Source organism: Taudactylus pleione, unplaced genomic scaffold (assembly GCF_031769625.1).
Source record: "Taudactylus pleione unplaced genomic scaffold, aTauple2 ptg001091l, whole genome shotgun sequence".
Lineage (NCBI taxonomy): Eukaryota > Metazoa > Chordata > Amphibia > Anura > Myobatrachidae > Taudactylus > Taudactylus pleione.
This window is the reverse complement of record NW_028285492.1, coordinates 1,811,965-1,827,052: the sequence shown is the minus strand read 5'-3', so window position 1 is coordinate 1,827,052 and position 15,088 is coordinate 1,811,965. Positions and strand designations below refer to the sequence as shown.

Below are 15,088 nucleotides of genomic sequence, written 5' to 3'. Positions count from 1 at the left end.
TAGGCACATCTAATTTATTGCAAAACAAGCCCTTACAGAACTCTACAGGCCAGGGGGTATATTTACTATGTTGCGGAATTGTCAGACGCTGAGTATAGGCAACTTTGTCTGATAGCTTTAAAGCAGCAACTGGAATACATGAACAACCAGGCTTCTTTAGCATTCATACCTCAGGGCCGCAACTAGGGGGGGGCCTAAGGGGCACTGGACTTGAGGGGGTGACAAGGTGGGGCGGCCCCAGGTAGTTGCATGTGTGGGTTTGGGCCGCACGCCGGGACCTGCAGCCCGGCCTTGAGAGACACAGCGCAGCCATCAGTCTAATGTGACGCCGGTCGCAAGCCAATCAGAGCTCCAATCATACATGCCGCCTATCTGGCTGCCCCTTCCGGGAGGGAGCAGCCAGATCGGCATTACTGGGGTGGCGTGGTCAGCAAACGGGGGCTGGGCCGGCCAGATGACAAGTTTTTGCGGGCGGGGCGGGGGCGGGGCGGGGGCGGAGCCACACGAGCGTGTCATTTTGGCCCCGCCCCCGCTACACACTGCCTATATTACATGCAGTGTGAAGCAGGGGGCGGTGCCAAAATGACGCGAATCGCGTCACCGCCCCCCTTCGCTGCCGTGGTTTTTACAAGTTATTGTGGTGGGAAAGGACGGATCCGCGGCAGCCGGGAGACTTGCCTGCCATCCCGGGAGGTCGGGAGCGGCACCCGATTTTCGGGAGGCTCCCGACCAAATCGAGAGGGTAGGCAAGTATGGCTCCAATTGGTTCACGACCGGCTCCACATTAGAATGACAGTGGCGCTGATTGATCCCCAGCATGTGGCAGCTCTGTCCCGTCCCGAGCCACCCGAGCTCACCCACCACGTAGCCTCGGCAGGTAAAAGGAGGGAGTTGGCTTACTGGGAGATTCCATTTTAATGTGAAAGTCCAATTTTAAAAGTTTTCATCTGTTAGTTCTGGGGGGCCTGCTGCCATTGGGGGGGGGGGCATTACAGTGGCATAATGTGTATTAAGGGGCATTACTGTGGGCACTACTGTGGCATAACGTGTAAGGGGCCTTACTGTAATGTGTATTAAGGGACATTACTGTGACATAATGTGTACCCTTAAGGGGCATTACTGTGGTATAATGTGTTGCAAGGGGCATTACTGTGGCATAATGTGTTGCAAGGGGCATTACTGTGACATAATGTGTTGTAAGGGGTATTACTGTGTTACAAAACCAGACATCCTTTTTGTTGTTTGTTTTGTTTTCATTGGGGGGTGCCAAATTACTGTCTTGCCCCGGGTGACAGAAATCCTAGTTTCGGCCCTGCATACCTAGGGCTGGCCGGTGGCTTTGACAATCGGCCGGCATAGTAAATTTATACCTCTAAGTTTGCTCAACCTACTTTCTACCTCCTCAGTAATTACTGTAGGACTCTGAGATGTAAGTCAGTGACATGCAAACACTGTATATGTATTTTCTGTGTGTGTCCGCACTACTGAAATGCTGATATTATGACATATGAATTTGATGTATGTTCAACTCAGTGAGCCCCATATCTTTAAATTGTGACTTTTCCTAGTTAAGCCTGAAGTCAGGTACATTGCCAACATGCACGGGAATGAAGTTGTGGGAAGAGAATTGCTGATCTACCTGACGCAGTATTTGTGTTCTGAGTATCTCCTTGGAAATCCCCGAATCCAGGAATTGATCAACACTACCAGGATTCACCTTCTGCCTTCCATGAACCCAGATGGCTACGAGCTTGCGTCAGAAGAGGTAAAAACTACTTACTGTACTTTATAACTTACAGAATGGAAAGCATGGCGGTGAGACTGCGATGAACTTGCGATCATCAATACATCTTCCTCTTATTTTGTCTGAATGTATATAAATCTATTTTTGTTTCCTAATGAATGGCAGGACTTTTTTTGAATGGTTTGGGAACAAATTACTATTTTATTACCATTACAAACAGGAGAGCGGGTTCGCATAGGCAAAAGTATAATTTTTGATACTTAAGCTGGATACGCACTGGAGTGATATCGGCCTGTTGTTTCTGGGCCAAATCGGAAACGACCTAGCAGACGGTTCATTCAGTGTGTACAGCCAATCCGCGTGCTCCCGTGGTCGTTAGCGATATCTTCCGGCAGCCATACTGAACGGTCACCCGGACGATATTGCATGCGGTGCCGTGCAAGGTAATGAAGAACGGGACAAGGAATCTGTCCGTCCTTCATTAGATCACTCTGATGTGTACCCCAGATACGATATGTCGGCCGCCATATCGTCCGAGTACACATCGCTCCAGTGTGTACCCAGCTTTAGTTTTAAGAAACCCCTCCGTCCTGGCTTGCTCATCATGTTATGTATTATTTATATAGCGTCACCAATTTATGCATCACTGTACCTACAATATATTCATTCAGATCGGTCCTTGTACTATTGGAGCTTACAGTCTAAGGATGTGCTAAGCCTTGGAGAGCGTGAAAGTGGACAGAGATAAAGTACCAACCAATCAGCTCCTAACTGTCATTTTGCAAAAAGCCTGTAAAGTGACAGTTAGGCGCTGGCTGGTTTATCAACGATGCATAACCCTTTCTGCTCCACGAGAGGTTTAGCACTCACTAAAGGGGTTATGTCATCCTTTCTGTATTCAACAAACAGCGTCTTTAGATGGCAAGAGTGACGCAGTTCCCATTGCTGCCCTTCAGGCACTACCGGGTCCCAGCCGGGTTAACCAATCATGCGCAGGCTTACCGTCGCGCATGCACGTGACAGAGTAGCCCGTTGCTGGTAGCAATAGGCTGCCAGCAAGTGAGCGGAGGACCTCGCCAACGAGGAGGACGCCACTGGACATCGCCGGAGGTTTAAATAATGATCAATTCCATTGGCATATTTGCTTGTATCACTGCCATACTAAATGAAATATGCTGCTGGTATTAAGCTTCGTTAATAAATGGGGTCCTTTGTTTGCGTTTGCATATTAGCGCTTCCGCGACTCGGCCAGCAGACGGAAGAGCGGATGCTGCAATGCCCACCTCTAAACCCTAAGTTTCTTTTACAAAATCCACTTATCCTACCGGTATGTTTTTTGGAGTTTTGAAGAAAACTGAAGCACCCTGAGGGAACCCACACAAACAGAGAACATACAAACTCCATACATATAGGATCTTGGTGGGAATGTAACTAATGACTTCAATGTCACAGTATACATAGTGTACCAATGAGCCAAATGTATTTATTTAATTTTTTTGGCAGAAAGAGGGCAGAATAGGGGGTAACAAATTTATAATACTTTAAATGCACCTCTGCACACTATTATCTGAGTTCTCATGTGCTCCATTCTCTTCAGGATAAGTGCTCATTACTTAAGATGCATACACACGTAAAGATTTTCTGTCCAACCATCCAACTAGTTGATTGGTTGGAATGAAAATCTGGTAACGTATGGGACTAAGTGCTGATCAGCAATTTGCTCCTAAATGCCAGAAAACAGATGAAAATGGTCGGTCAGACAAGTTTGTTAAAAGTTTGATCTAAACAATTTGTTCAAACAACAGTTTTTGTCCATTTTCCGGTGTTTGGGAGCAAATTGCTGATTTTCATTTGCTTTCATACCTTACCAGATTTTCATTCCAACCAATCAACTAGTTGGATGGTTGGACAGAAAATCTTTACACGTGTACCCAGCTTAAGTTGCTGCTGGTTCTGATTATACTGTATCCGTGGAACTCAAAGAGGTCCAGCAGGTCTGCCAGAGGTGCATATAGACAGAGGGACAGCAAGAAGGACTAGGGCAAGATTAGACATATCATTAACTCACATACAGGCGATGTGCACAACACAACCTTATGGGAAGTAGAAGTAATAATCACAAGCAGAGCTTAGTACAGGCAGAAATGGGGAAAAGGAACAATGTACAGGAACTGAAAAGAGTTGAGGAACAGGACTGAAGTCAGGTTAATAAATCAAAAATCAAAGCATACGGGGTACTTTGGCAAAGACATAAGGAAGAGTTTAAATATATATTCTTACAGCTGCCGCCCAGTAATGGGTAACAAGGGTCCAGGACTATAAAATCAATGCATAAGATTTTGAAACTCTGGAAGATCAGTACAGTACACTAGCTCCACCTGGGCCCTGTAGTATCTGACCCTGTAATATGCTATGTTGTGTGTAACGTCACACTGCTGTGATATCCTTTCCTAACTTACTATTTGGAAAATGTGCTCTGAATCATTCTTTGTTGTTCACATGTACTGGCCTCATAATCCCGACGGTAAGTATTAGGGTTAGTGGTGGTTTTAGGTTAGGCTGCGAGCGGGGGGGAGGGGGGGGGGCTTTAGGGTTAAGCTACAGGGGGACAGTTGGGGATAAGCTGCAGAGGGGATGGTTAGGGTTAGACTGCGTGGGGTGAGGGATAGGGATAGGCTGCAGGGGGGATGGTTAGGGCTAGACTGCAGTGGTGGGAATATGGATAGACTGCAGGGGGGGAAGGGATAGAAATAGGCTGCAGGAAAGGTGGGTTAGGGGGGGGATTTGGTTAGGACACTTGCCTAATTGGGTCAGGATGCCATTGTCTGACCGCCAGCTTCCCGACTGCTGGGATCCCATACGCAACCCCTTAATCAGCTATTTTATATTTTATAGCACTACAAATTCTGGCACCATATATGTCTATGTCTATGTGTTAAGCCCAACCCATACTTGCCTGCTCTCCCGAAATGGCCGGGATGCCCCAGAAAATCGGGTGGCTGTCCTGACCACCCGGGAAAGTAGTCAAGTCTCCTGCACTGCCCGGCCCCCCCTCCATCCGAGTGCATCCCCCTGCGGCTGCCCACTTAAAAGGCATAAGTAGGAAGTCTGAGGGGTCCAGTGACGCGATTTGTGGTGAGTCACGTCTTCGTAGCCCCACGCACACTATGCAATGCCTGTTTTCTCAGCTCTGTATAGCAGGGGGTGGGGCCTCAATGACGCAATCGTACCGCCACGCCCCTGTACCGCCCACTTTCCCACCAGCCACGCCCCCTCTCTGCCGACCTGGCTGCCCCCTCCCGGAGTATGGCCCAACCTATGTGGGGAAGTCTTTAATATCCGCCTACTTTTACATCAAATGTGGTATAAGAACATGGGGCCTGATTCAGACCCGCTCGTGAGCGCTGAGCGCTCGCAAGCGGGTCGATGTTGGGCCATGGCATGCGCACGACGGACCTGGCTCCGTCATGCGCATGCGCGAGACCTGGATAGCAACGGGCAAGCCGTCGCTATGGGTCTCGCTACAAAGGGGGCGTGCTGTCGATGGTGAGTGACAGCACGCCCCATTTGGTGGGTGTGCCGGGGTCATGGCTGGCCAGACGGAGGCGTTCCCATGGGAACGCCTACCGTCTGGGGCCGGCCTCACTGACATCACAAGTGATGTCAGTGGGAGTGCTTTTGGCTCTGATAGAGCCAAAAGCACTCCAGGGCTTGCGGCAGACGAGACCCTACCACAAGGGTCTTGTCGCAAGCCCGATGGTCTTGACCATCGCGACCATCTTTTTGGCCGCTCGCTATAGCTGTGGGTGGTCACCCACAGCTATGCGAGCGGCCAGGAGGCCGCTCTAAAATTCAGTGGGACGGCCCTGATTCAGAGCGAGCGCTCTGTCAGAGCGTCCGGCTCTGAATCAGGGCCACGGTCCACAAGATAAAAGAAATGGAACCTGTATAGTTTGTCTACCACAATGGCCACAATGTACCCCCATGTTACCATCACTCAGTAATTGAGCAAAAGTATACAGATTAATCACAAAGCCTTAAATAACAATATCTGATATACACCTATGAGAATGTAACAGATCCCTGAGACTATATTTCTTTCACAGGGTGCCGGCTACAATGGATGGACAAATGGGCGAATGACAGCTCAGAATATTGATCTCAATAGAAATTTTCCCGATCTGACTTCCGAAGTTCATAAAATAATGAGAATGCGCTCGGCCCGCGTCGACCATATGCCCATCCCTCAATCGTATTGGGAGGGTAAGGTATGAAGAAATTTTTACTTACAATGTACATTTATAAAAGAGAAAGTCCTTATTCGCACTGAATACATTATTAACAGGTATTGTAATGATGTCAAAATAAATGAAGACATCATTAACATGAAAAGTAAATGAAAGAAAATTTTTGGCATATGGATTCATTTTAATCTAGTTATATGAAGACAAAGTAACTAGTAGTGTTTTGTTTGTTTGTTCTTCATTTTTGACAGACATTACCTCTTTGAGTGGGGCTCATCCTCTGCACATACATTAAGATGGCGGAGGACGTACTTTTAAATAGAAATATTCTCTGTAGTTCTTACAGACACGTATAAAAAATTATTTACTGCATCTGCGTAGACATTGATTATTGGTGCATACACACGGTCAGATTTTTCCTTCAGATATGAACGATAACGATTTAAAAATCGTTCAGTCGTTCATATCTGAAGGAAAATCGTTCATATCTGACATGCCTGAACAATGGGCGATCAACGATGCGCGTTCCCGATGGTCAGATAACGATTTCTGACATCTGATGTGTTTGCAGTCAGACTTGGACGATTCCATTCATTTTAATGCAGTCAAAAATCGTTCAATCGTTCAAATCGTTCAAATCGTTCAAAACTTTGGTAAAATCGTTCAAATCGTTCAAATCGTTTAATCGTTCAATCGTTCATCTGACAAATCTGACAAATCTGACCGTGTGTACGCTCCATAACATGCTGCAGTGTAATTACAACAATGACTTTTATAACGCGTGATAGCAGTGCGTTTGTAGATCTTATCTTTGTATTCTGACCCTGGCTTGCATGGCTGTAAGACTGAGCATCACCCTAAAGTTCCTGATCTCATTTAACTTCATCTCAAGTTATAGGGAACTTATAATAAGTTCCAATTTGTGTGTAATGAGTTTTAGACATAATAAGCCTTGGCAAGTGATCATTATAAGCAATTATGGAGATTATTCAAAGAAGTGGAAACAATTACCGCGGCCACACATCACTAAACTGTCATTTACATTTTTTCTCCAGTGCATTCATATCTTATAATATTCTAGTCATTTGGAATGCAATGCCTGTTGTCGCTATAGTAATAGAATATTCCATGTTATATGGTTTCCTTTTGAGCGTGGCAAAACCTTTTAATGGGATATTGCGTGGGCTACATTTATACTAAACCTAGAAGTTAAGTTCATTGAACAAGTAGCATTGAATTGTATTCTTGCATACACTGATATTCTCTTACAATATAATAGTAATAACTGGACCATACTTTTTATAGTGTATAATATGTTTTAATGCATTTTAATTAAATAAATAGGTCATAGATGTAATGGGCGCATAGTGTATGTCTGAGTGGGAGTGGGGCGGACTAGCCTATGTTCCGAGGGGGAGGTGGGGGGGGATGTTTTCACACACCGCTTGCCCTGAGTCTATGTATGCCTATGCAACAGATAGACATGAAAACTAGAGATGAGCGTTTCGGTATTTGAGAAAACCCAACACATCTGTACTTTAGGATTCCGAGTCGAACAGAGTTCCAGTTCGGAATCACTTTGGAGTTTATAGTAAAACTGAGGCCTGACTTCTCGCAATTCGGAAACTCGGATTTAAAAAACGTATTTTGCGTGGATTGGATTGTATTTAAGTCCATCCCTCCCGATTTCAGGTACTGTGAGTTGGTTAAAATTGCCTGGAAATTAAGGTTATTGATGTTAATAATAGTATAGGAACAAAAAGGGATCCAAGTTACATGATTTTAGCTGCTTTTATCAATTTAAAAAGAAATCAAAAACCGAATCCGAACCAAAACACTTGAGGGAGGTTTTTGACAAAATCAAAGCCAAAATGAGGGGGTCCGCACACATCTCTAATAAAAAAGGAATGTATATAAAACACAACAATATTGCAGTAAATCCTTAACCATACAGTCACCAGTGCAGATGAACGGGTAGATTAGCAGCATGTTTGTGGAATAACAGGGGCAGGTCACAATATTTATATAACAGTTCTTCACCCACGCAATTCCAAAATGTCATGTATGTTGCATAATGGACAGCTGTACAGTGGCACTGCATAATTACCAACCTTCAATCAGGATAGAAATCAGACTGGACTCAACAGGATCCAGTAATGGAGTCAGGATTCCAAAGATGGATCACAAAGGTCTGGGCAGTTGGAAAACTATTAGGAGTAGACATAATAAATTAGTATATAGGGTGAATCAGCTAGTGAATGAACATTACCAGTGAATGAACATTTTCAGATTTAATACAGTAATCTTAAATTTAGTGCATACAAACTTAGGTTAGATCTATTGACGATGTCTTTTTAATGTAAGTCATATTATTCATTTACTGGACTTGTCTGTTGATTTGCTTGCATTGTGCGTTCATTCACTGGTAATTTCTACACCTCTCCTGTTTTTTGGATGTAAAATTATAACTATTCAATTTGTAAACCAAAAATGTATTTTAAAAATATACTTAGTACCAATGGTGGCACATGTCTCAAAATAGATTTTGTGTTGTACCTTCTACACACAACTTCCTCTTAAATATGAGAATTCATATAACCATTCATTCAATGGACGATTCACGGCTCTCTTTACATGGACGCAAATGGTGAGTTTTAGCCAATAGCGCATGCACATATGCGAATATACACATTTTTGCATTTCTCCTTCATCATCTGACGAAATTTTCCTGCTCTGTCTTTTCTGTGAAATGGGTGTTTCAGGGTGGCACATGGGCGGGGACAATGCAATTGCACGGAACTGTACTGTCTTGTGGGAGGGTCATGGGAGTGGAGCTAAAGGTGAGTGTTATTCTGAGTTATGCATACAGGGAAGTGACGACTGTATCTGATGGCTTTCGTGCACCCAGCATTGGGCTGGGGCAAGTTCCAGTACCAATAATGATGGTTGCGGCTGTGGACGGATTCCCGTTTGAAGCAGCACAAACCCCTTTGGTTTTGGCAGCAAATCTTCAAATCCATGCATTATCACAACCATGGCACAGACAATCAGACATGTTGACTTACATAAAACATGAGTATAGCTTGGCAAGGTCATGGAAGTACATTTTGTTGAATAACCAGTAGACAGAAGGGTCCACAAAAGTGATGTCCTGTGATTGTATCCCTATGGGATGCTGATAGTAGATGCACCCATCGACATGTAAGCTGCTAACCTTCTGCACAATGACAGTAAGATAGTTATTCAAGATGTCTCTTGGTGTTCATGATACACCCTGTACCCGCTGCCTCTGGCAGGACAGAAGATCACCGTTTATTTTTAAAGGGTAAACAACAAACATTTAAATTTAGTTGAATTTAATTTGTCTTTAATAATGACCACAAAAGCAGAAGTATAAACTGTGATTGTACTAGAGCTGCGGCCACAGCATTGCAATATAAGGGATGTAACTGGGCTGCTGCGCATTCCTAGCTTCTGTCAAGTCTGCTGTGTGTGGGATCTGAGCACTCAGGGGCCCATTTAACAATGATGTATAACCCCTTTGGTACTCGCTAAAGAGGTTACGTCATCCTTTCTGTATTTAACAAACAGCTGTAATCTAAGATTACCGCTGTCTGTCACTGCATCGAGATGGCGAGAGTGATGCGGTCCCCATTGACGGCAATGGGGACCCAGCAGCAGCCTTTCCGGCTTCAGAGAAGCCTCCCAGCACTGCTTGGTCCCAGCTGGGTTAATCAGTTATGCACATGCGTAGAATGACGGTCGCGCATACGCATGACAGAGTAGCCAGTCGCTGGCAGCGTTAGCCTGGCAGAAGCTGAGTGGAGGACCCTGCCAGCGAGGTAAGTAATTATGAATACCAGTGGGATAGTCATTTGTATCACTGCGATATTAAACAAAATATGCTGCTGGTATTTAGGATCGTTGTTAAATGGGGCCCTCAGTCACAAAGACTTAGAAAGCCTCATAATGATTGTACTATCTATGTATATTTATGGGGTGTTTAACATTTCCCTGACCACTGTCATTTATATAAGATACATATGTTTGATACAGAAAGTAATTTCTTTTAGAATCTCCTCTACAGCTTATACTATAGATAGGGTTACCATACTATCCTTTTAAACAGGAACACTCAAGAATTACAGATGTGTCCTCATACATGTAGCCTCCTTCCGCGTTAAACATCACGTGCGTCTTGTCTCAGTAAGAAAAAAATAAACTTTATTGTACCATTGAAGCCGCAATCCCCCCACATATTTCTCCCTGCGATGCCCCCACATTCCCCTCTCTCTCTCTCAGCGATCCACTCCACATTCCCCTCTCTCTCAGCGATCTCCTCCACATTCTCCTCTCTCTCAGTGATCCCCTCCACATTCCCCTCTCTCTCAGCGATCCCCTCCACATTCCCCTCTCTCTCAGTGATCTCCACATTTTTCCTCTCTCTCAGCGATCTCCTCCATATTTTCCTCTCTCTCAGCGATCCCCTCCACATTCCGAGCTCTCTCTCAGCGATCCCCTCCACATTCCGAGCTCTCCCTCTCTCTCTCAGTAATCCCCTCCACATGTCTCCTCTCTCTCAGTGATCCCCTCCACATTCTCCTCTCTCTCAGCGATCTCCTCCACATTCCCCTCTCTCTCAGCGATCTCCACATTCTCCTCTCTCTCATCGATCTCCTCCATATTCCCCTCTGTCTCAGTGATCCCCTCTATATTCTCCTCTCTCAGTGATCTCCACATTCCCCTCTCTCTCTCAGCGATCCCATCCACATTCCCCTCTCTCTCAGCGATCTCCTCAACATTCTCCTCTCTCTCAGCGATCTCCTCCATATTCCCCTCTCTCTCAGCGATCCCCTCCACATTCTGCGCTCTCTCAGCGATCCCCTCCACATTCCCCTCTCTCTCAGTGATCCCCTCCATAACCCCCTCTCTCAGAGATTCCCCACATTCCCCTTTTTCTCTCAGCGATCTCCTCCACATTCTCCTCTCTCTCAGCGATCTCCTCCATATTCCTCTCTCTCTCTCTCAGCGATCTCCTCCACATTCCCCTCTTTCTCAGTGATCCCCTCCATAACCCCCTCAGTGATTCCCCACATTCCCCTTTTTCTCTCAGCGATCTCCTCCACATTCTCCTCTCTCTCAGCGATCCCCTCCATAACCCCCTCTCTCAGTGATTCCCCACATTCCCCTTTTTCTCTCACCGATCTCCACATTCTCTTCTCTCAGCGATCTCCTCCATATTCCCCTCTCTCTCAGCGATCTCCTTAACATTCCCCTCTCTCTCTGTGATCCCCTCCATAACCCCCTCTCTCAGTGATTCCCCACATTCCCCTTTTTCTCTCAGCGATCTCCTCCACATTCTCCTCTCTCTCAGCGATCTCCTCTATATTCCCCTCTCTCTCAGCAATCCCCTCCATATTCTCCTCTCTCAGCGATCTCCTCCACATTCCCCTCTCTCTCTCAGTGATCCCCTCCACATTCCCCTCTCTCTCAGCGATCTCCTCCACATTCTCCTCTCTCTCAGCGATCTCCTCCATATTCCTCTCTCTCAGCGATCTCCTCCACATTCCCCTCTCTCTCAGTGATCCCCTCCATAACCCCCTCTCTCAGTGATTCCCCACATTCCCCTTTTTCTCTCAGCGATCTCCTCCACATTCTCCTCTCTCTCAGCGATCTCCTCCATATTCCCCTCTTTCTCTCAGCGATCTCCTCCACATTCCCCTCTCTCTCAGTGATCCCCTCCATAACCCCCTCTCTCAGTGATTCCCCACATTCCCCTTTTTCTCTCAGCGATCCCCTCCACATTCCCCTCTCTCTCTCAGCGATCCCCTCCACATTCCCCTCTCTCTCAGCGATCTCCTCAACATTCTCCTCTCTCTCAGCGATCTCCTCCATATTCCACTCTCTCTCAGCGATCCCCTCCACATTCTGCGCTCTCTCAGCGATCCCCTCCACATTCCCCTCTCTCTCAGTGATCCCCTCCATAACCCCTTCTCTCAGTGATTCCCCACATTCCCCTTTTTCTCTCAGCGATCTCCTCCACATTCTCCTCTCTCTCAGCGATCTCCATATTCCCCTCTCTCTCTGTCAGCGATCTCCTCCACATTCCCCTCTCTCTGTGATCCCCTCCATAACCCCCTCTCTCAGTGATTCCCCACATTCCCCTTTTTCTCTCAGCGATGTCCTCCACATTCTCCTCTCTCTCAGCGATCTCCTCCATATTCCCCTCTCTCTCTCTCAGCGATCTCCTCCACATTCCCCTCTCTCTCAGTGATCCCCTCCATAACCCCCTCTCTCAGTGATTCCCCACATTCCCCTTTTTCTCTCAGCGATCTCCTCCACATTCTCCTCTCTCTCAGCGATCTCCTCCATATTCCCCACTCTCTCTCTCTCTCAGCGATCTCCTCCACATTCCCCTCTCTCTCAGTGATCCCCTCCATAACCCCCTCTCTCAGTGATTCCCCACATTCCCCTTTTTCTCTCAGCGATCTCCCCCACATTCTCCTCTCTCAGCGATCTCCTCCATATTCCCCTCTCTCTCTCTCAGCGATCCTCTCCATATTCCCCTCTCTCTCAGGAATCCCCTCCATAACCCCCTCTCTCAGTGATTCCCCACATTCCCCTTTTTCTCTCAGCGAACCCCCCACATTCCACTCTGTGTTTAAGTTATCCCCCCCACATTCCTCTCTGTATATCAGTGACCCGGCCCACACACACATTCCCCTCTGTCTCTGTGATCCTCACACACTTTCCCTCTGCCTGCCAGTGACACCCCCCTACACACACACACATTCCCTCTGCCTGTCAGCGACACCCCCCTACACACACACATTCCCTCTGCCTGTTAGAAAAATAAAAAAGCCAAAGACAGAACCCTGGGGATGCCCATGGGAAGGATTGATGGGGTTGGAACCAGAGGTAGAGACAGAGAAGGAACGGTTGGTAAAGTAGAAGGTGAACCAAGAATGAATGGTGTCAGAGGCGCATGGTCTAAAGGGTGCATAGTAGAATAGAGTGTCAAAGGCCATAGAGAGATTCAGGATGATGAGGAGAGAGAAGTGGCTCCTGAATTTGGCGGAGAGAAGATCATTGGTGACTTTGGCCAAGTCAGTTTCAGTGCAGAGGAGGGGGCGGAAGCCAGCTTGGAGAGTATTAAGGATAGATTAATTGGAGAGGTAGAAGATGAGACAGTTGTAGACAAGTTACACAAGTATTTTAGATGCAAAAGGGAAAAGAGAAATAGGGCGGTATTTAGAGAGTGAGGAGTGATCAAGGATTTTTTTTTAGAATTGGTAAGACAAGAGAGTTTAAAGAATGAGGGGAAGATGTCAGTGGAGAGAGAGATTGAAGAGATGAGCAAGGTGGGAGCAGGCAGTGTGGGTGAAGGAACAAAGGAGGCTAGAGGGGATGGGATCCAGGGGGCAGGTAGAGGAGGGAGAGTATAAAATAAGTGAATGGACTTTGTCTCCTGTGGTGGGGTGGAAGGAGCAAAAGGGTAGGTGGCTAGAGGGAGATGATTTTGTGACGGATGGCTTTGACTTTGGAGGTAAAAGGAGGCAAAGTCAGTGGCAGTAAGGCGGGGGGGTCGATGGAGTGTGTTGAAAGTGGCAGCGAGGATTGGAGGATTGAGAGGAGATGAGAAATGAAGAGAAATGCTTGACAAGGGAGAGTGCAGAGTTGTAGAAAGAAAGGATGAACTTGAAGTGGAGGAAGTATGCCAAAGAGCGAGAGTTTCTTCAGTGGAGGTTAGCGTTACATGTACCTTTTTAATGGAACTGGGTAAATTTGGTTTGCCAAGGTTGGTGCTTGGAACGGTGAAGTGGCACAAAAGAGGTGGGGGCAGCAGAGTTGAGCGGACATGAGGGTGAGGTTGTAGAAGGAGACTATCTGGTTGGAACAAGCCAGGGTGGATAGAGGGGAGAGAAGAGTATCAAGTGAAAAGGAGAGTATGGAGTTATCAAGAGCGTTGAGTTGCGTTTGCTGATGGTAGCTTTGGCCTCCGGCAAGGGGGATAGCTGCGCTACATTGAAGGTCATGGGTAGACCTGGCATTTGAGGGTTGCATGGATGCTACCATTAGCCTCATGTATCTTTTTTGGAGAGAAGGGGTCACCACACTGTGTTGAGTGGAGTGGATGCTTCCCTATGAACAAGGGTCCCCTCTGTGAGAAGCCCCCATATCAAAATAGAGTGGAAGTGCTGCCCATAGCAGGAAAGGATGCAGCAACAATTGGATCAGTAGAGGGGAAGTTAGCCCCAAGGTTGCAGATAGAGGGAGAGCCTCTGCACCATAGAGACCCTTGCAGAGGACAAGGAAGAGTGCTGGCTGCCACAGGAGAAGATCAGTGAGAGATCTCCTGAGAGGAGTTGGATAGAACTCCAGTGAAGAACTCACCTGTACTGGGACAGGATGAGTGTCTGCTTGTAGCAAGTGGCAGTAGTACCATAAGTGAAGAAGGGGAGGATGCCCTCTGATAACCCCAAATGATGCTCTCATAGTGAGAGGTTTGGTCACCGCAAGATGGCAGTGTGGCTAGAGGAGAGTCCACTGTATTTTGTGTGTCTTGGAGTGAGCTGTCATGCTGTGTAATCACTGCACCCAGGAACATTGAATATGTGCTGTCTATTAACTGCTCTGACATTTATGTGTAAGACGGGTTTGCGTACATTAAGCTTATTGTGCTGGAGTGTAAATAAAGTTTGTTGGTATTATCATTTCCATACAGTCTGGTGTATTTGCATTGTACTAAACCCATACTGCCTGCCACCCGCGGAGCCCACTTGTTTCCTGTGTGCTTAACCCCCGAGCGGTTCACATATCACATTCCTACTTCCCTATAGACTGCAAGCTTGTAAGCAGGGACATCTTACCGATTTGTCTGCTAATATAAAATGTTTGGTGTAAAGTGCTGCGGGATATGCTGGCACTATATTAATAACTGTTAAGATATAGTTATTAATATACTGCAGGTTTACATGTGTCCAGCCATTGTGTATAAGAGCCCTTTTATTAAGCTTCTCAATACCTTGTTAAAAATAGAACATTGGAAACCTTTATATAGGGGATTTCGTTTTACATGGCTAAAAGGAGCCAAAATCCA

The 15,088-nt window shown here is 46.4% G+C and overlaps 1 protein-coding gene across 3 annotated transcripts in view; it reads left to right on the top strand.

Moving 5' to 3' along the window:
• CPZ (carboxypeptidase Z) overlaps positions 1-15,088 on the top strand; it is a 150,426-nt gene that overhangs the window by 82,546 nt on the left and 52,792 nt on the right. For all 3 annotated transcript variants that reach the window (XM_088461744.1, XM_088461746.1, XM_088461745.1), the window contains exons 5-6: positions 1,569-1,765; positions 5,851-6,012. In XM_088461744.1, the coding sequence (XP_088317870.1) occupies positions 1,569-1,765; positions 5,851-6,012 (359 nt within the window). The remainder of the gene's footprint in view (positions 1-1,568; positions 1,766-5,850; positions 6,013-15,088) is intronic.